This window comes from Suillus paluster (assembly GCF_016628075.1).
Source record: "Suillus paluster strain FC165 chromosome Unknown EDB91scaffold_4, whole genome shotgun sequence".
Taxonomy (NCBI): Eukaryota; Fungi; Basidiomycota; class Agaricomycetes; order Boletales; family Suillaceae; genus Suillus; species Suillus paluster.
In genome coordinates, this window is record NW_024537564.1 from 607,056 (window position 1) to 627,440 (window position 20,385).

Here is a 20,385-nt window from a genome sequence, read left to right on the forward strand (position 1 = left end):
TCTCAGATGCATCGAGCCTCGTCCCCACTATCAAGCCTTGCCCATATGTGCCGCGCCAGTTCCACGTTAAATTTCAAGCCACGTCAAGCCTGGATATCCAGGACCGAGTCACACTTAAGCTTGATCGTCACTCGAGGTGCTTCTTGGTGAGAGCCTTGCAGGATAATAATACCCATTATACCACCGTGCGGCCGCTCATTCAGCTGACCCTTTTCTTCCCCTCTCCATCATGGCGTTAAGCCTTCAAAGTGTCACCCAACTTCTCTCAGGTAATTTCATATCTATCGATCTACATCGGTGTAATGCCTGAGACATCCATTGACAGGCGGGACCATACCCGTTATCGGGCTCGGGGTTTACCTGAATGATGAGTGCGCAGAAGCTTGCCAAGCTGCCTTGGAGGAAGGGTACAGGTAATTCGTCTGTCTGTTGATAAACGTAGTGGAACTGAGTCAACTGACGATGTTAATATTAAAGGATGATTGACTCGGCGAGATACTACATGAATGAAGCTCAAGTAGGGGTCGGCGTCCGACGAAGTGGAATTCCCCGCGAGCAAATATTCATCAGTATGGATTTCGTTGATGCAGCGATAGTCCAGCTGTTAATACGAATGATTGATAGCCTCTAAAATCTACCACCCCGACTTCGGGTATGCGAGGGCCTATGAATGTATCCAGGAATCAGTGGTCGAGCTCGGTCTAGGTAGGTCTTCATTGTCTTATACACCAACATGATGTTGAGCGCATGACAAGGCTACTACGACTTGTACTTGATCCACTCCCCAACGAGTGGGAAGAAGAGGCGGATCGAGACATACAGAGCACTCCTTGAAGCGAAAAAGGATGGCCTCGTGAGGAAGATCGGTGTTTCAAATTAGTGGGTACACCGTTTCTTCATATCGACCTTACCTATTGAAGAATGCGACTAACCTCTTGTTGACAGCTCCGGAAAGCACATCGATGAAATTATCGACGCGGGATTGGAGTTGCCTGATGTCAATCAAATTGAGCTACACCCGTTCTGCCAACAAAGACCTATTGTTGAGTATTGCCGGGCGAAAGGCATTGCAGTACAGGCTTATTCCCCTCTCGTGACCGGCCAAATGGATCACAATGTATTTACGCGGCTGGCGAAGAAGGTCCGCTAGGCTCAGAAGCCTTTTCCTGTGCGAGCTAACGCGAGAATCTGTTCACAGCATGATAAAGATGAGGCACAGATCCTCATTCGATGGTCGCTACAAAAAGGGTAAGCATCTTCGCCACGAATTTTAATTCAGAACTTAGAAAAATCTACTAGCTATATCCCTCTTCCGAAATCTTCCCGACCAGAAGCGCATCAGATCTAACGCCCAAGTCTTTAACTTCGAGCTGGATAAAGATGACATGGATGCACTTGATGCACTTGATCAAGGGGAAGAAGGTGCGGTAACATGGAATCCGGTTAATGAGCCATGATATGAAATGCACTATGGCCCGAAGAGTTAACTTTGTCCCTAATCTTAAATGTCAGGTTGATCGAAATCATGCTTTCAATCTAGCCCAAGAGTGACGAAAAAAAGTCCGTAGCTCGGTTCACAGAAAGAGCGTCGGATTGACATGCTCCTAACCTTCCAATGGAAGGACCTTATTCGGGAGTGGCTACAGAGAATCATGCGCCATACGACGTGAAGCTTACACCCAACTCTCCGACCTTCGTATGCTGACCGTATCTGAGTTCGAGTTGATCTTCTATGAACCTCACGTCTTCCGTCAGATGCAAGCGCAGCCCCCGATTTACCACCTGCCTCGGCACAATTTTTGTCCTCTCTGAGGCACCGGCCAAGCTTGAGCGCTCGCGCTTCATTATCGCCGACAGTATTTATGGTGATTATGGGAACTCAGGTAAGCCAACGGGCTTACACTCTCCCACGTTTTCATCCCCCCACCAGTGATGGCTCCCAATCGCATGGCACTCAGTGATAATAAAAGCTCACGCTTCATTATCGCGGACAGTATTTATGCCGATTATAGGAACTTAGCTAAGCCAACGAGCTTACAGAATGACGGGCTTAGAATTCAGGCGGTTTAAGAAGAAAGGGGAAGAGGACACGCTGTGCCATGGACAGGGGAAGAGCTTGTTAAGAGGTGTGAGATGCGCCCTTATGCTTATCATTATCGCGATTGCAGCCCTCTCTTGGTGGTATTTAAACCCCATCTCAACCTCCAACCCGGATAAACTGACACTTAGCCCTAGCAGGGAAAGTGACACAGCACTCGAACGAGGTCGACATTGTTAAAATCACCATCAACGTCAGGGCAACGGCATACAAGGAGAACTTAGTATCAGTCGTCCGAACACATCCAGATAACTGACAAACTTGACAACCTCTCCGGTGAATACAACCGTCATGGCTTCCAGGTCGACACAGCCCGATGAAGAAGCGGACGAGTCGATTCCGATACCGGCTATGACTTTGCAGGGTCATAAACTAGTCACTCACACCTTTCTGGATGGCAAGCAGGCTGACCTCTGTGATGTTTATATGGCCTACTTTCCAGACGGCGAGAAAATGATCAGCGGATCTGACGATAAGACCGCTCGGCGATGGGACTTGCAGGCTGGGAAGGAGATTGAGGAGGCACGAGAAGTTCGCGAGCAGGGAGTACGTGCAGTGGCGGTATCAAGGGATGGTCGATGGGTTGGCATTGGTGGAGATCCGGATATTAATGGGGGCTCGGAGCTCAAAGCCTGTCAGATTGAGACGGGTATTGTGAAGATATTTGAAGGCCACTCGGAGCGGATCAGCTGCATCGACATATCCGCGGACAGCACGCTACTAGCAAGCGGGTCATGGGATCGTACAGTGCGGATATGGAACTTGGACACTGGCAAACTCGTTGCTGGTCCATTCGAGACTGTTCAGGGGGTGGGCGCAGTTCGATTCTCACAAGACTCAAAGAAGCTCGCAATCCAGGACACGTTGGGAGGTTATTACCTTGAGGTGTGGGATGTCCAAACACAAAAATTGGATGTCAGAATTGGGGACACAGTGAACGATGTCTTTTTCGATGTGCCGGTGTTCTGGACTACAAAAGACAAGACCATCGTAGCCGCATTCAGCGTCAAGGATGAGACGAAGGATCATCTCAAGACGATTTATGAATTCGACGCGTCTACGCTGGAGACTGTCGGAGCTCCCTTTGAAGGGCACACCAGGACTATCTCTGGCCTAGCACTTTCATTTGATTGTGCTCTCCTCGCTAGCGCTTCATTCGACCACACCATCAAGCTCTGGGCCTTCGAATCCCGCCAGCTCCTCGCCTCATTTTACCTTCTGAGTCCCAACTTCCTTGTCTTCTCACCCAACTCGCGCCGACTGGCTGTCACGACACTTTATGATCCCAACATCTACATACACGACATTCCACCCGATGTAATTACTCGCATCTGGCCTACACAGGAAGTGTGTCCATTTACTACCAGCATAGGTCGTGCGCTAACGTTCTCTTGCAGACTAGTGCACCTCATAATTCACGCATTGTTGATATACTCAATGTACGTAATCCCTTTCTTCCACACCACATCATTAATGCCATTATCTATTGCAGTCCGACGCAACACGTCGTCCTGTGCGCCGTAATTCAGCGTTATCCCATGTCATATCTCCCGTCCCCCACCCGCGCAGACCTCTGCCTACAAGACACTCACGCAAACCCGCTTTCTTTCGCTACTTCCTCAATCTCCTTCCTTCTTCCCGCACGAACGCACCTCCTCCTGTTCGGAATGATCAGCCTCGTAGTTATCTGAATGTATGTTCATTTTACCTATTTCCTTCGCGGTTGACTGGACAGTCCCCTTACAGTTCCCTGCTACGTCGCCTCTACCTCCAAATCACTTTCCCTTGGTGCAGGTCACGAGTAAGGCGCCCTCTGATCTGGATCCCCACAAGAACGTAAGTGTCAACAGCTGTAATCGCACTTTTGACTCACATTTGTTCAGCCTCGATCCGTACCAGCACCAGCCACTACCCAGTCCTCTGCTGCTCCCACTACCTTCAGAGCCCGCATATATCGCCTATTGACCTGGTGGCACATTCGTCTAGGTCATCCACCTCCGCCTGTTGTCGACGTTCCTCTCGCGTGGGGTGAATTGGTGCGCTCATTTTATTTTCTCCTGTGTCAATGAGATCTGATGTATCAATTTGCAGCGCCATGCCGCGGCAGGGTGTTCCCCCCACAGACGATGACGACTTGATTCGTGATGAGGACTATGTTCCTCCTCCTTCACCGTACCCCAATTCACAACCACTACCCGCAGGGAAGATTACCGCCGGAGAGCATGGACGCGGGATTTTGGCAAATTTTACGTGTCGCTTGTGGCATGCGTTCCTATCGACATTGACTTTCGGTAAACTTCATTGATACGTGGTCACTGCAGTGGATTACTATCTTGTCTTTGTATCGATGTCATGTAACTTATAAGCTAAGTACAAATATACTTGCGGGAAGAGCTGCTTACGGCTTAGCTCTCTCGTGTGCCAGAAGTAATTCCCTTCTGCAACTTCGACGACAGTTATTATGCAGATAAATGATAGCAATATCTCATCCTATCCATCTTCCTCGATGTCTGCATAACACCAAAACTCTTCCGTCATGCTTTTCAGTATTGCATCCGTATTGCATCGTCAACTTCTGAGGCCCTGACACCTTATCGTCGGATGACACACCAGAGACGTGGCTGGGTGATGGTTCAGACGTTCAAACGGTATACGGGTCGGGTTACCTGAGCAGATACAGGTCAAAGTGGACTGTGCAGGGCTGCTCAACCTCGAGCCCCCTATACTCACTAGTTATCCGGGGTTCGCGGTCATGTTTGTTTCTATTCTTCTCGACTATTTTGACACACTATACTTTGCATAAGCTACTACACTCTTGAAGCGCATCGTTATCTCATTGAAGTAAACGAGGTAAAGCTGCTTGCGGTCACGGTGAGTTTGTATATGTTCGCCAACTGCAAGCTTCTCACTCAAGCACTAGCACATCTAATTTATGTCATTGAGTTCGCATCGAGCCAATCATCCCGTCCCTCGTCGAGATCCATGAACACGTCCGAGTCTCATTTTGGAAGGGCTTCCGTCTGTGATATCGCCGAGGAGTTGCGCTGCCATATCCTTGGTTTTCTTTCACGCCATGAAATCATATGCTGCGCGCTGGTGGGTCATGCATTCAGCCCAGTCTCTCGTCTTATAAGCGTTTTGTTCACTCATACACTGATCTGATCTTCGCCGTTCCAGAGTTGCCAAACATTATACGACAGTCGAAACTCTGTTAAACTGCAATACATCATCGAACTCGGTGCTGAAAGATTGATGCCGGTTCATCCGCGGCTACCTACCATCATCGTTGTAGAGTGCTTGCGTGCCCTCAGAGAGACAAGGCCAAGTGCGAGTTCCTTCGAGCTCGATGTATTGCAAAGGTTCCCATCCTCCGTCAGTCAGCGTTTCAGGCTTCATTCCACATCCACGTTCGTTTCCAAGTCCATCACCCATCAGCAACTCAGCATTTTTGCATAGCTCTGTGGAGATGTTCTATCCAAAGTCATCCATCTCAGGACTTGCACGCCTGAAACGGCCAGTGCCTTTCCCCATACATGGAGCAATTATAGCCAAAATGCAACTCACATCGGCCCATTTTATTGCGTGGATGAGACGCAAGACCTTTTATGTGTCATTTTCCAAGGCAATGAGTTGAACGACATCTGTTTTCTTACCAAGGAGAAGATATTGTCCCTTTCAACAGATGGCCATATAGAGCTATACGACATCGAAGACCTATCAAAGATACCGCGCCTTCAGGCAAGATCTATCCTTCCCGTTCATAAAGGATTTGGGCTCCTCCGTATTTCACTCGGTGTTCCATAATACCCAAAGCTGTGCATGCCCCAAGTCGCCAGACGATCATTGGATTTGAACGACAAACCCTGCAGATCGAGTCATACCTGTAACGTGGCCCAATACCTCGTTGATTTTTGTTATATCTGCTCGCATATTTTATATACCTCTGGCATGGTTCGATGCGACGTCAAAAGATGGACTATCTGTTCCATGGTCATCATGGGGTCCACAGAACTCTCGCCACTTCTGCGGGGAAGGCATGCGCTCCCTTGGAGTGGGGGGATCTCGTGTCATAAGGGCAGTTCCCGTCGCAGGTAGAAATGATTCATCGTTCCGGTTGCCTATGTCCGATTTCAATCCCTCCGCTATGGCGCGTGGCATCGGTAAAGTCATTCGGGAACCCACGATAACATCAGACGTACAGATGCCAAGAGGTGGTTCACGACGAGGTTTTCGATGCATCCCTCTGGGAAATACTACTGGACGAGGAGAGGATGGTGATTCTTACCCTACTGATAACTGTGTCTGTGAGTGTATTCCCGTCTTTCCAGCTAATGAAGCTTACAATCTCCCTCGATATACTAGCCTGTCGTAACGAACACGGGGGCCACCTTTTTGACCTTTAGTATATATATCATTGGAATCATAAACGAGCACGCAAATTTTTAGAGCGTCGTCGAAGCCCCCGTGAACATATCGTTTAATCGTACCTTCTGTTGCACACGCGGATGCCCCGGGGCATGAAACAGCATCACCGGTGCGATACGTCAATAACGCCGAGCTTGACCAACAGCACCAGATTACGGCTCTCAACACTGACCCGAATACTTGACGTCGAAGCACAGTATCCTAACGAAGAGGCTGACGCGCTCGTCCTCGCCGGGGACTTCTTCGATAGTTCTGCAAACGAAAGGGAGAGGATTGATGTACCGCAAGCTTCAATCAGCAGCACAACGCCGCAGCCTCTCCAGTTCCTGCTAATGAATGTATGAAGTTTGCATGCCTTAATACACATACGAGAGACACGGACGAGTGTTCATCATGAAATTACTACATGCATCCTGAGTCCGCGGCGATCTTTATAAGTAGTCCAACTGGCTCAAGGCTTGCTACATGGTTTCAATCTTGGCCTGTCGACCAGGGATGGATCCATCTACCGTCGACCTAGCAGATTGTTTCCCTCGACTCTTCCGACTAGAGCCTCCAGCCTGCGGCATTTCACCATCAGCCGCCGGTGTCGTGGACTGCGAAAGTTTCCCCCCTCCTCCCCCCTTCCTGGAACGGCTAGAACTCTGCGTAGGGTGTGCTTCACCAGGCTTCTGACGAGTGCTGTAAGATTGCCTCTTCCCTCCTCGGTCCTTACTCTTAGTAGGAGTAGCACGTAGCGCTTCAGAAGCCCTATGCGCTTCTGCTTGAGTACGCGCCTCTTCCGCCGCCCACCATTTCATAAAATCTGCCTCTAGTTGAACGGCTCGCTCCTCTTCTTGTATCTCGACGAGCGATCGCTTGTCTTTTGGTGCAGGTATCCCCTGCAACAGCTGTGACTGCTGTATCTCAGCAAACGAAAGCGAGGATGATGCAACGCTCGATTGCACCACTGGTTGAACAGGCGGAAGTGTCCATGCAGCACCCGTATTCCTGGTAAATACGAATCAGCCAGACTTGACCGAAGGAGAACAGCGCACACGTACGAAACATGTCGAGGACCCGGTGAACTGGATGTCAAAGGCGCCTGACGAACTGGTGAAAAAACAGGGCCGAGTGAAGGTGTGTTCGACTGAGGCTTCAAAGATGACGGCCCGGCTTGAGGAGCCGGCCGCTGAGGTGTTCTCGTATGCATTGGCTTTGCGGCGGCGGGTGATTCTGGAAACGAAGATGACTTCCCCAAGTCAAGATCAGACGGCGTTCGACGCGGTGTCGGTGAGGCGTCGGGTTTCGACGACGAACCAACGGTTCTACGTTGTGGCGTAGCCACCTGTGTCAAAGACTCCTGACTAGATTTGCCCATAGCACCGTGCGCTGGTCTACTTGCAGCACCGAGGACCCTGGTGTTCTCAGCCTCTGCCATAATAGCCTTGAGATCAGTCCTTCACAGAGGCATCAGCACAGTCCATAGGAAGGGGAAAAAACTCCACATACCTAGGCGTAGAGACAGGCCGTTTCCATATTGGTACTGGTCCAGACGGTCCAGCAACCGCAGGGACTGGTCGATTAGTGACATCCGCAGGAGGAACTTCGTCCATCGCGAACAGCTCGTCTCCTACCGGCCCAGTATCAACCTTGCGTGAATCTGCCGCCGGACGCACAGACATCGGAGAGGTCCTCGTCGAGCCCGAAGCCAACAACCTCGGAGAATCCCTGTGAACTTGTGGCCTGTCTGCGGGTGCAAACACAACTGGAATATCCTGTTGAGCAAGCCACTCAGCGTGCTTCCGCAGCGCCTCATTCGCCAGCAAGTTCGAACGAGAGACGAGGGACTTCGTCATCTGCGCATTACAGATATACTCGGAAAGCTGTCGCACGACGCCAGGGTCGAGGTCCTCGAGCATGCGACCCTCTAGCATCATCTCTAAATTTGCTGTGATGTAACTTTGCAGGCGTTCGACGAGATGGGTCGCGTTGAAATGCATTGCGTCAGTGAGAAGATAGCACACATTGTAGGCATCGAGATGCTTCAAAATGACTTGAGAGCAAAGAAGCATCAGGCGATCGAGTAGAAGTTCGTTCTAGATGACATTGTTCGTTGGAAATACGCCTAAAGAGAGTGCATGTGAACTTACTGCTGCGGAAATAACAGAAAACATAAAGGATAGTAAGTCATCTATCCCTTGCACAAAGTCTTTGATGCAATGAGCGGGCTGTAACTCAATAAGACGCGAAAACTTACCAAGAGATTCAAACAAGTTCTCATCTCCATAACACATCCATCGAACGACATATTCCATCACTTGCCACTCCAAATGCTTGAGATTGACATCGATGATACCCGACTTATCACGACGGTTAGATGTCCACGCGCTATCTCCAAAGAAGCTGGCAAAGAATGGACTGCGGGCTTGTAGCACCGCAGAGTGACTCCAAACAACTACTTCGTCGGCAAGGTGGAGCGCGACGTCAGGCGCAAAAGAATCTTCGTTTGTATTTCTTCGCAAAAGCCCAGGTGACTGGGTTCTCTCGTAGAGCAGGCGGAAGTCTTCTGCCTGCGAAGGAGTCGGAACTCGCTTTCCTGGCGAACGAAGTGCTTTCGAAAGAAGCTGAAGACCCAATATACGTGCAAGTGATTGAAGTTCTGCCTTGACAGCTACGGGTTTCAAATCGAGTGTTTGAAATTGAGATCCGAAGGGGGTTCCGATGCGTAAATCCCAGATGGCGAGGAGTTCGTCCGAGTACAAGTATCGAAGGAGAATTAGGACCGTGAAAGGATGACACCCGAGGATCTGGATCTTGCGGACCCTGTCTGCTGAGACGAGACTGACCTCGATTCCCGATGATTCATCGTGTAATAGACGACCGCCATGCAAAACGTCTCCCAACACTGGACATCTCACGGAGAGAATGAGTCGATGAGCGGGAAGATGTAGTGGACCAGAAGTGATAATAATCGCGTCGGCGTTATATGGCAATGCAATATCCTGATGCGTTCTTGCCTTGCTCCAGAACATGAAGCAACTTTGAGAGATCGCCAATATCGTCCAGGATCGACGCGTCCTCGACATCTTCATCAGCATCCAAGAGAGGAGTCGTCACGTTTGGCATAGTAGGCGATGGCTCTGCACGCGATGAAAGACCTAGGTATGGTTGGATCTTAGCAATATCAGATGAAAACGAATGTGTAGTGATGTGAATAGGTGGCGGCTTGAAATCAACGCGCAGAGCCCCAAACGCCCCAGTGCTGTTTGCGCAGACAGCAACAGCACGCTGCATATACGGTATGCGCTGGAATTTGAATGCTTTGGCACCGGTGCCCTGACCTCCTTTGGCGCCCCGCGAGCGGACATAGATGTGACCGGACCGAGTACAGACTATGACAGTTCCGTCTGCCCCAATGTCGACGTCCTACAAGACGTCAGACAGCGCGGTACTTGAATTTGAGCTCACCCACCTGCACAGCACTGAATTGGCGTCTCAGCGCCCATATGCGCTGGGGCTTGAATGCAGAGGAACTCTTCGCGGAATCGCCATCTCCAACAGATGGTGAAGTAAATGTAAATACTTCCCCACTCGACGAGAGGGCCGCGATGGTATCGTCGCAGCTCGTGAGCTTGGTGATTGTCTGACCCTTGACCGCTTGCGGGGGTCGGTAGACGGAGATCTCTGAGGGGAATCTCTGGGTAGGGAAACTAGACATGAACGTCAGAAAGATAGAGTGAGCAAATAGAAAGTCTGACTTGATCTTGGAAACCCCTCCAGACCAAACGCACACGACCTCGCCCGTCACAAGTAGACACGCCATTAGGGTTTCCTAAACCCGGAGTCACTCTCATTCTAGAACCACGAGAAAAAATTTTCAACGAACCGTCATCGCTATTGCGTGGACGGGCTTCACTATGCTGGAGACTTTGCGAGGAAGCACTTGGACTGGCACCAACGCCTTGTCGTACCCTAATAAATTTCAATGTGAGCACGTATTAACAACCCGGGTGAATCATATCCGACCAAGCTGCCCGCCGTTCGTGCCCCACGTCCATACTTCCGTACTTGTCCAACAAGCAGAAGCGGTCTTACATGCTGCAACGCCTTTGACAACCTCTTTCTTCAAAGAACCGACCTTCCGCGGCGTGGCCTGGATAGGCTCGTCATGTTTTCCGGAAGATGAGACCTCGATGACGTAGCCAAGCTGAGAAAAGCGATTGAGTCCCCATGTGAGAATTTCTCCAGTCGAAGTGAGTGCGACGGTGTGGTCTTGGCCAAGTGCAACGGACTCGATGGTGTGCTTGATGTCAGGAAGGGGCATGAGACTATACTGCGTATGTTGACTGGGACCCAAACTGCAGAAAAAATTCAGCAACCCGCACGGCTTTCGAGTACATAACAATGCCTACCGTCCTCCACTACCAAAGCCGCACACGCGGATGTTATCCCGAGGCTCGGATGTGAGTACAACTACAGCCCGGTTAGGTCAGCATATATAACCCGTGAAATTAAAAACGCGCCTGTGTGGAGCTTAGACATTGACACTTGCTGGACGTGAATCGGGGCGAAGCGGTCGTCCAGGGTCTTGTTGTACTGACGCGCTACATCGTCCTTACGGGGAACGACGACCTGGTCAGGATGTGATCTATCATTACCATCTCCCAGTCCCAACGCTGCGTTTCTGATATGGAAGGGCCTCTTGAGACGTGATCACTAAATTTCGCCAGCATGCTGACTCACCTGTTCGTGCCCCAGGTAAACAGCTCTGCAAGAGCCTCTTCGTCCGCAGTAGGCTTTGTAGATCTCACGGTTGAGTTATAGACGTCGTAAGCAGTGTACCCTTCGAAGTCCTTGATGGACATGTCAATATCCGGGCGCTTCAAAAGGAGAATCCTAGAAACTGTAAGACAACTGTCCCGGTTGCACATGCGAAATGGAGACGTACGCGGCGGGGACGTTGCCCGCATATAGGGCTCTATGTGAGGGTGTCCAGTGGCTCTCCTTGTCCAATACGTTGACATTGATAGCCGGGTGGGCAAGGAGCATGCGGACATACTCCAAGCTTGAAGGCTCGGTGGAGGCGCATGCTAGATGCAGAACGGACCGGCCAAGTGCATCGAGAGCGTTGATTTCGAGGGATATGTTCAATGCCCCCGCACGCTTCCATGATTTTCCACTGCTGGTACTGACGGAGGTGGAAGGCTGTCCAGGACCGCCGTTAAGCAGGCGGTGGAAGGATTGCTGTTTGCGTAGTGCAAAGTAGACATGGAGTAAGGTCATGCGCTGGGTATGTCAGACTGGACGATCGTTGGAGGAGATAATATGACTCCTCCTCGAGATCGCGTCGTCTGTCTGGTATGTCGGTGCCGATAGGGCACAGACGGTGATTCTGGAACACTAGTGGTTGCCTGTTTCAATATCTATACTCTAGAGATTGGGCCTGCTGTAAATGAAGAATAAGTTAGAGCTGTGAGGAGAGAAGATTAGTATGAGGCTGATAGCATAGAGGATAAGTGTGTACTATGTGCAGAGTGACTCGCGGACGACAAATTCGGACCCACGTTCGGTGATGTGGCACCACGATAGCCGAATAGAATACGGGCCGGACGCGCCGAATCACTGATTAAGGCGCAAGTGAGGCGCCTGTGGCGAACCACCGAGGAACTTATGGCGTTGGATCCGTTCTTACTGGTGAACGGATCCGCTGAGCACCATAGTAACTCAGAGTGCTCGAACGTGCGCTACCGGTGTTTATCATTCAAGCGGTGAACGAAGTGAGGATGCTGATACGGTGAGATTTGACATCTTTCCATGTATCTGCGGTAACGTAGCCACCACCACGCCAAGGTGGTACCCTGGGATATACCGTACCATATACTTATATGTATCGCAGATGTCGCAGCACATTCAGCATCCGCCGAAGAGGGACATACCCGTAGGACTTGGCTGGTGAAAGTGAACGCCCACGTATGCGATCTGCAGCAAGTACTGCAGGCTGTGTGGGCTGGGGTGCTGGAACGTGGGAATAGCATGATTGTGTGCTAGAATGAGAGAGGCTGTATTGAGAAGGAAAGAATAAAAAAAGAACATGCTGTGCCATGTACAGGAAAGAGCGTGGTAGATGCACCCTATGATATCCCCATCATCATCATTATCATCAGGCCATTGCAGCCAGACACTTAGTAACATCACTCTCATCTGAACCTCCAGCACGGATCAACTGACGATTGGCTTGAGCAGGGAAAGTGCCGCAGCGCTCGAACAAGTTGGGCATCTTCAAAGTCACTGTCAACGTCAGGCCAGGCTCCAGTAGGACGCGAGGAGACCTCGCCGGCGGTTATTCATCCAAATAACTGACATACTTGCCAACCTCTCGGGCGAATACAACCATGATGGCTTCCAGCTCGACGCAGCCCGCTACAGCAGCGAAGAGGTCAATTCTGACACCGGTCATGACCTCAGAGGGTCATGAACCAGTCACTTACATACTTCCGAATGGCGAACAATACGTCGACTTTTATGTTTCATCCATTGCCTACTTTCCGGACGGGAAGCAAATGATCAGCGGATCAGCCGATAAGACTAATAGGCAATGGGACCTGCGGACAGGTAAGGAGGTCAAGGAGGCGCGGGATGTTTGTGAGCATGAAGTACGAATTGTGGCGGTATCCAGGAATGGTCGATGGGTTGTCACCGCTGGTAGAGGTAGTGTGCTCAGAGCCCGTGATGTTGAGACGGGCATCGTGAAAACGTTTGAAGACCTACGCTGGGTCAATTGCATCGATATCTCCGCAAACAGCACGCTACTGGCGGGCGGGTCATGGAATGAAACATGGATATGGAGCTTGGACACTGGCAAACTCGTCGCTGGTCCATTCGAGACTGTTCAGGGGATGGGCGCAGTTCGATTCTCGCAAGACTCGAAGAAGCTCGCAGTCATGTCGGGTATGAGGATGTGCCTTGAGGTGTGGGACGTCCAAACACAGAAATTAGATGTCAGAGTGACGAAACGTCCTCACGGCGGGTTTCCACCACATGTGCCGGTGTTCTGGACTACAAAGGACAAAACCATCGTAGCCTGCATTCAGCTTTAAAGTCGATTTTGCGATGGAGGGACCCAAGACGATTTATGAGTTCGACGCGTCTACGCTGGAGATTGTCGGAGCTTCCTTCGAAGGGCACACCTATACCATTTGTCACTTGTGGTCTAGCACTTTCATTTGATTGTGCTCTCCTCGCTAGCGCTCCATTAGACTGGACCATCAAACTCTGGGCCTTTGAGTCCCGTCAGCTACTCGCCTCATTTGTCCTTCAGTATCCCCAGAGTCCCAATCACCTCCCAACTCACACCAACTGGCTTACACTATCTGTGGTGACACCAAGATCTACATATGTGACCTTCCACCCGACAGTCCTTGCTCATATCTGGCCTGCACTAGAAGCGCAGCCTAAGGTATACATTCCCCCACATATATCTATCCGGTCGTGCACTTAGAACATTCTTTTGCAGAGCAAACCCAAAAATCATCTACTCAACGTGCGCGTTCATTCTTTTCCTCGCCTACACCACTCTATTAATGCCATCCATTGCAGTCCGATGCAACACGTCGTCCCGTGCGCCGTCACCCAGCCATATCTTTGGCCCCTCGGCCGCCAAGACCTTCCCCTGCGATACACCACAGCGACGTGGTCTCTTTCGCTACCTCCGTAAATTCCTTCCTTCTCGCACGAACGCAGTTCCCCCTGTTCAGAACAGTCAGCCTCGTGATCCTCTGAATGTATGTTTCCTTTACCAGGTTCTTTCGCAGTTGACTCGACTACCCCTTCTAGTTCCCTGTTACATCGCCCCTTCCTCCCAACTACTTTTCTTCGGTGCAGGCCACAACTCGCCGATTTTCACATCTGGATCCCCAGGAGAGCGTGAATATCGACCGCCGTAATATCATTTTTGACTTACATTTATTCAGTCTCGATCCACACCACCACCGCTCGTCATCCAGTCCTCTGCTACTACTTCCACAACCTTCATGTCCCTCCTACACAACCTATCAACCTGGTGGCCCGTTCGTCCAGGTCATCCATTTGTTGATGTTCCTCTCGCGCAGGGTAAAGAGGTACACTTGGTTCATTTTTCTGTATTCGAGGTCTCATGCATCCATTTGTAGCGCAACGCTGGAGCTGGAGCTCCCAAAATTAACGAGGGCTGGATACGTGATGAAGACTATATACCTTCTACTCCTCCTTCATCAAATCCCGATTCACAACAACCATCTGCAGCAGCGCAGATTACCACTGGAGAACATGGAAGCGGTCGGTTATGCGGGTGTTTCTAAACGGTTTTGGCGATTTTCGTTCCGAGTGTTGTCGCTCGTCGCATGCTTTGTTTCACTCTTTGTTACACGTGTTCTGCTCATTATCTATTCTAGCAGTACATACTCTTTGATTTTTTGAACCTGGTTTCCCGCAGTCTGTCGATCAAACATTAAGGTGGGCGTCAACCTGGACACTTTCTGTCTGGTTGTAGCCCTACAACCTTTTCCCCTGTCTCTAGGTATGCTACCGTAGTACAATTCTCTCAATCGAAGGCTGATTTCTCCCCGTCTCTACTCCCTCGTCCGAACCTCACTCTCTTCAGAGAGTTACAACAATATTCAGACGGGAAGGATTATGGATGCGACGAGCGACAACATTCGAAACTCAAATAGCCCGAGGAATCTCGAAACCTCAGAGCCTCCCATAGTCAGACCTTGAAGAAGGAATGTGACAGTCGCTCCTTTCAAGGCTTGAAGTCAACAACACTGAGCAGCAACAAGCTCCCTTCCTTCAGAACGTGAACGTTCAAATTTCTCAATGTAACATTGACGGTCGCACCACTAGCTTTGCCAGTACTTGCTCGTGCCAAATCTTATACTCTGCACTATCACCAATGTAATAATCGGCAAATTTCACCTGAAAGTTCATCATCCATGCAATCCCGGAAATAATACTAGGCACTTGTGACGGGGCCACGACCCGGCGCTACCATTAAACATATATATCTCCGTCTCCGGAGCTCGCAAGCATGACTCGACGAGGTGCCTCTTTGTTCGGGTATACCCCCTTGCGGCGGCTCACTCAGCTGAAACTTTCCTTCCCCTCTCCTTCATTCAAAGTGTCACCCAACTTCTCTCAGATGATTTCATATTTAGCCACTGGCAGTGGCGTAATGCCTAAGACATTCGTGCCTGTGCGGCGTTCGCAGAAGTTTGACAAGTTGCCTTGAAGGAGGGATATAGGTAATCTGTCTGTCTTTGGGTGAGCGTAGTTGAGTTTCCCAAGAACTGATGATGCTAGTATTAAAAGGGAAGGTCCTCTGATCTCGGAAGCCGTTTTTATATGCGAGCTAACGCGAGAATATCCTCGCGACATGATAAATTTGAAGACGAGGCACAAAATCCTCGTTCGGTGGTCGCTGTAAATTTAAAAAGGGTAAGCATATGCTTCGCCACGAACTTTATGTAACTCAGAACTTAGAAAAATACAATTATATCCCCCGCCCCAAATCTCCCCGTACAAAGCGATGCCATTATATCTCATGCCCAGGCTTTGAGCTAGATAAAAATGACACAGATGCACTTGACGCACTTGATCAAGGCGGGGAAGGTGCGATGACATGGAATCCACATGATATGAAATGGATTACGGCCCGAGGAGTCACTATCATCCCAATCTCAAATGTCAGGTCGATCGAATTTATGCTTTCAACCTAACATAAAGAGGACAGAAAAAAAGTCTGTAGCTCAGTACACAGCAAGGACGCGCCGGCCCGCCCCTATCCTTCCAAAGGGAGGACCTTCTTCAGAAACAGCCTCAGATCCTCCATCTCAGATTCAACCATCCAATGCCCCACGCCATACGACATGAAGCTAACACCCGGCTCTCCCATCTTCGTATACTGACCGTATCTGACATCGACTTTATCTCCTATGAACTCGGCTGACTCCCAGCTCAGACCCCAAGTCACAGATTCATCCTGCACTCCATGCCCCCAAAACACAGGTATCGTAGATGCGTGCGTGGACAAACGCTGCAAACACGGCTAAGAAACAGTTTGCGATTACATTTGAAAGCTTCCCCGCACCTTTTTGTATTTTTCCCGCATGGGAAGCCAACCCCCCAGACATACGACTCCCCCCAACTTCCAACCATCAAGTTTCGTGTCGGATGCACCCCTCCACTGACTGCCACCCAAACCTGTGATCAGGGATATCGCACCCCCTTGGCTAAATCCCCCAAGCACGATACGTCCTTCTGGAATCCCTGAATCGATCTCAGACTGGATAAACGCATCTAAGAGCTTTACGCTCTGCATAATTCCCTCATCGTACTCTTGAATGTCTTCGTATTCAGACGAATATGTCAAAGGCTCGCGTAAGAAGTCAAGCCAGCCCCTGGTTAAGCCTTGCCTCCTCGAATCTCCTTTCCACGCGGTAATGAAGCGCTCAGGCGCACTAGGGAATACCCACTTGATGTGGGGAAGCTGGGATGCGATCGTACGCATCTCCTTGTTGTTTGAGAAATCCAGGCCGTTATCTCCCAATCCCTATGAGCACATTAAGATGAATATGACCCTCTCACGATCGCCACAACACGTACATGAGCGAGTATGACTGTGGCGGTATGTTTCGCCTTGGGTGAAATGGTCACGAAAGTAAGTGGTAAAGATGCCATCTCACAGGAAGAATGAAGAGTTCTGAAGGAAGAAACGACACTGCCTGGGGATAAAAGATGACCACGTGGAGGTACCCTGAAGCCCACTCTGCGCCCATATTCTCACCGGCAGGGTGGTAGACAAGAATGTGTGATCTATGCTTGACACGTCGATACAACATTGAGAAGTGCGGGGCTATATAGGGGTGATTCACACACGAATATCTTCGAATTATCGGGCACAATATCCACGTCAACCAGCAATTTAGAAATAGCAAGGTGAAGGTAAATGCAAATCTACAATGGATCGGATAACGGACGCAGGATACACAGAACACACGAAGTGAACCAGATTTATGATCCTAAGCTCTTGCAACATTATTTTGCTTTACAGGTTCTAGGTTTGCTACAAATACTGTCAGCACGCATTGATCGACGGGACTTGTTTAATCATACCTCTCGTGGTATGACACTTTCCAAGAATGTCGCCAGATCTTCCATCTCTTTCTTGCATGAAGCATGGCCCATCCATTCATATGACTCAAAGTTGATTCCAGGAGCGCCAACTTTATCGTGAGCGCTATGCTTCGTGATACCGAGTTGTCCTACAAGGAATTCGACTGAAAGCTCCGCTAGTCGATAATACACCACCGCATCCGATGTTCCATGTCCCCAGAATACTGGAACAGATTTGGCATGAGGGGCAATTCGCTGTAGCATTCATCAACATCATATGTAGAAGATCAAATTTATGAGGATGTATCACGACTGACCGACTGGAACTTGTCTTTGAGCGGCATCCAACCACTCAGCACGGCTACACCAGCCAGCTTGCTTCCGTCCGCTGAACTCTTCGTCCTCCATTCTTTCCCACCCAAACCTGTCGTCAAAGCCAGGGCTCCTCCTTGACTGAATCCGCCCACTACAATGCGACTTTCTGGCGTTCCAGCTTTCACTTCTGCTTGAATCAAGTCGTCTACGATCTGAACGCTGTTCCTCATGCTCTCGTCATCCTCGAATACCTTGTCCAACATCTGCCCCGGTTCAAGTGGTATATTAAATAGATCAAACCACGAAGGCATCCGAGCGCCGAAGTTTGCCGTCACCGGTTGCTGAGGCGCATCGGGGAAGACCCATTTGACATGAGGAAGGCGAGCGGGGATTGTCAGTTCACCGGGTTTTCTGGAGTCGTAATCGCCGCTTATCGCTGCACGCCAACTTTCTCCCTCATCGCCGAGACCCTACGAGGTGGGATTATAATCAGCACAACAATGTCTTCAGCACGCTCGAAAGTTGGCATCGTGAGCGCACATGAGCAAAGATGACTGTTGCGGTATGCGGAGCAGTCGGCTGGATGATGGCGGATGGCATTTGATGCGGATGTCTAAGTGGATAGGTAGAGAAGGCTCGCGCTGCCAGCGATATGAAAGATCGCAATCCACGTGAACTAGGCATGGCTAATAGCATTTTTGGTGATAGGGCGGCTGCAATTTGGGCTAAGCTCTCATATAAGCGCACATTTGTTCATCCCTACTGAGCCCGACTGCCCATTGTGCGTGAGATACTCATGAAGATCTAAACTTACCTGGAGCTTTGCCTGGACCCTGGAAGGAACGGCAAAGCGAACTTATGCATGATATACACTTGACACAGCAAACTTGATCGCACGGTTTTAGTTACATGATGCGAAGGATACGAAAAAAGAAAGAAAAAAGATTCAACCAAGGATTCCCGATAGAAGCAAGCGGTTGGTGGAAATGAAATGGGTTCCAATATGTTCGCTCGGCGGCGCTGAATCACGTCACTTGCTGTAGCACTTGACAAGTTGATAGAAATGCAGTGCAGAGCCATCATCATGCCGTGGTTGGCACTAGTTGGGGTTGAGAGCTGGACATCCCGTCATCCTGGTCATTTTCTTCACCATCCTCACTCGAAGCCACATCCTGAGCTGCATCGGCATCCTCCTGGTCCTCCTGGCCATCATCCTCTTCGACATGCTCCTCCTCAGGGGTTGCATCTGAGCCAGTAATTTTCCCTTGGAACTTCCTCTTTGGAATAACGCTCCAGAATGCTTGTTCCCAGTCCCGCGTCTCAACCCACTTCAGTAAAATTTCAAAGACCTATGGGTAAGCCGAACCGCTTCCGCTGTCAGAAAGACGAACAACGTAACGAATAAATATCACCTGGTTGACCGTGAGCACCTTCCTCGTCGTTAACGATGCCATATATCGCCCAATGGGAAGACGCGCATGTCGGATGGATGACGTTTCGGCTTTGTTAAGGCAGAGGTTCTGGTAATATAATGTGTCAGATCAGGGTAGAGGAGTCACGGGAAATGGGGCCGCAATTTGGAGAAGGTGAACATGGGGTTGCACAAAGAATAATGGATCTTCTTGTTTTCGCGAAGGAATGCAGCCGCTCAGGCTCTTTAGGTACTGGTAGTTCTTGGGTACTATAATGCCGAACTGGGTGTGTTCGAAGTACATACCTTGTATCGGTTGTGGTCGCAAATACCTCCGATAACGTATATTTCTCCCTCCTTCAGTTCAATGAGCTCTTCCTCGGAGTCGGCGGTCAAGTAAACCACACTCCTGTGACGCGCATCCAAGCCTTCATCTCCGTCGCGGGAATCGGATATGGATGTCCATATTCGATCAAAACCTTCCTCCCACCATTTTGTGTTCGTCCATCGCTTGTATCCAGCATCGTTTATAGCATCTAGCCGCGTTTTTGTGCGCCCATTGAGGGATGTAAATAATAGTGATGTAAACGGCGTATGCGATCGTCGATTCGCACTGTATGTATATGCAAGTTGGGAAGTCAAAGAGGTCACTTCCTGCAGGTATGCTCGTGTGTGTGTAATGCCGATGCCGATATTGTACGCACCTTGTCCGTCATCATATCATCGAAACCTAGGTCAATTACCACTTGCGCAGCAAAAGGGTTTTGATCTAGGCCACCCATTTTACGACGCTTCCGTGGCTCCGCATCGCCTGCTTGCGCGCGCTCTCGTCGCTTGCGTTTCTTCGCCTCCTTCTCGCGCGCACGACGCTCGACCTTTTGTTCTTGTAGGCGGGCTGCTTTTGCAGCTCTCTTTTGGGCTTTCTTTGAGAGTGGTTGTGAGACAGAACTTTCTTCTGCTTGGACAGTCACTGGCTGCTCCATGATCATGGGTGGACGCAATCTCG

General features: G+C 50.0%; 7 protein-coding genes across 7 annotated transcripts; 3 read left to right on the top strand and 4 right to left on the bottom strand.

Moving 5' to 3' along the window:
* Positions 1-182: 182 nt before the first annotated feature.
* EDB91DRAFT_1102790 (Aldo/keto reductase) lies at positions 183-1,613 on the top strand. The gene is made up of 8 exons (XM_041317299.1): positions 183-269; positions 326-413; positions 478-569; positions 625-705; positions 756-879; positions 946-1,141; positions 1,199-1,248; positions 1,343-1,613. Exons 1-8 carry the CDS (start codon positions 230-232, stop codon positions 1,455-1,457), a joined length of 786 nt encoding a protein of 261 aa, XP_041182556.1. The 5' UTR covers positions 183-229; the 3' UTR covers positions 1,458-1,613.
* Positions 1,614-3,793: 2,180 nt separating this feature from the next.
* On the top strand, positions 3,794-6,470 carry EDB91DRAFT_1077859 (uncharacterized protein; the record flags this gene model as incomplete). Its single annotated transcript, XM_041314966.1, has 10 exons — positions 3,794-3,934; positions 4,085-4,134; positions 4,190-4,389; positions 4,420-4,439; positions 4,646-4,746; positions 4,903-4,969; positions 5,276-5,470; positions 5,555-5,879; positions 5,968-6,402; positions 6,427-6,470. The coding sequence occupies 10 exons, from the start codon at positions 3,794-3,796 to the stop codon at positions 6,468-6,470; spliced, it is 1,578 nt and encodes a 525-aa protein (XP_041182557.1).
* Positions 6,471-6,745: 275 nt separating this feature from the next.
* Positions 6,746-11,788, bottom strand: EDB91DRAFT_1292879 (uncharacterized protein; the record flags this gene model as incomplete). The annotated part of the gene is made up of 15 exons (XM_041324871.1): positions 6,746-7,513; positions 7,567-7,962; positions 8,011-8,078; positions 8,110-8,601; positions 8,656-8,714; positions 8,763-9,507; positions 9,536-9,931; positions 9,978-10,215; positions 10,297-10,337; positions 10,392-10,477; positions 10,532-10,863; positions 10,918-10,978; positions 11,029-11,189; positions 11,249-11,401; positions 11,454-11,788. The coding sequence occupies 15 exons, from the start codon at positions 11,786-11,788 to the stop codon at positions 6,985-6,987; spliced, it is 4,092 nt and encodes a 1,363-aa protein (XP_041182558.1). The 3' UTR covers positions 6,746-6,984.
* A 2,297-nt stretch (positions 11,789-14,085) lies between these two features.
* EDB91DRAFT_1243239 (uncharacterized protein) lies at positions 14,086-14,841 on the top strand (the record flags this gene model as incomplete). The annotated part of the gene is made up of 4 exons (XM_041322271.1): positions 14,086-14,286; positions 14,339-14,428; positions 14,476-14,622; positions 14,674-14,841. The coding sequence occupies 4 exons, from the start codon at positions 14,086-14,088 to the stop codon at positions 14,839-14,841; spliced, it is 606 nt and encodes a 201-aa protein (XP_041182559.1).
* A 1,389-nt stretch (positions 14,842-16,230) lies between these two features.
* EDB91DRAFT_1102832 (Phospholipase/carboxylesterase/thioesterase) lies at positions 16,231-17,330 on the bottom strand. The gene is made up of 3 exons (XM_041317301.1): positions 17,144-17,330; positions 16,629-17,090; positions 16,231-16,574 (listed from the first exon to the last, which is right to left on the bottom strand). The coding sequence occupies exons 1-3, from the start codon at positions 17,216-17,218 to the stop codon at positions 16,320-16,322; spliced, it is 792 nt and encodes a 263-aa protein (XP_041182560.1). The 5' UTR covers positions 17,219-17,330; the 3' UTR covers positions 16,231-16,319.
* A 264-nt stretch (positions 17,331-17,594) lies between these two features.
* EDB91DRAFT_1243241 (Phospholipase/carboxylesterase/thioesterase) lies at positions 17,595-18,652 on the bottom strand (the record flags this gene model as incomplete). Its single annotated transcript, XM_041322272.1, has 4 exons — positions 17,595-17,603; positions 17,654-17,908; positions 17,971-18,438; positions 18,509-18,652. 4 exons carry the CDS (start codon positions 18,650-18,652, stop codon positions 17,595-17,597), a joined length of 876 nt encoding a protein of 291 aa, XP_041182561.1.
* Positions 18,653-19,050: 398 nt separating this feature from the next.
* EDB91DRAFT_1044503 (guanine-1-methyltransferase-domain-containing protein) lies at positions 19,051-20,362 on the bottom strand (the record flags this gene model as incomplete). The annotated part of the gene is made up of 4 exons (XM_041313129.1): positions 19,051-19,317; positions 19,381-19,488; positions 19,686-20,033; positions 20,084-20,362. The coding sequence occupies 4 exons, from the start codon at positions 20,360-20,362 to the stop codon at positions 19,051-19,053; spliced, it is 1,002 nt and encodes a 333-aa protein (XP_041182562.1).
* Positions 20,363-20,385: the final 23 nt, after the last annotated feature.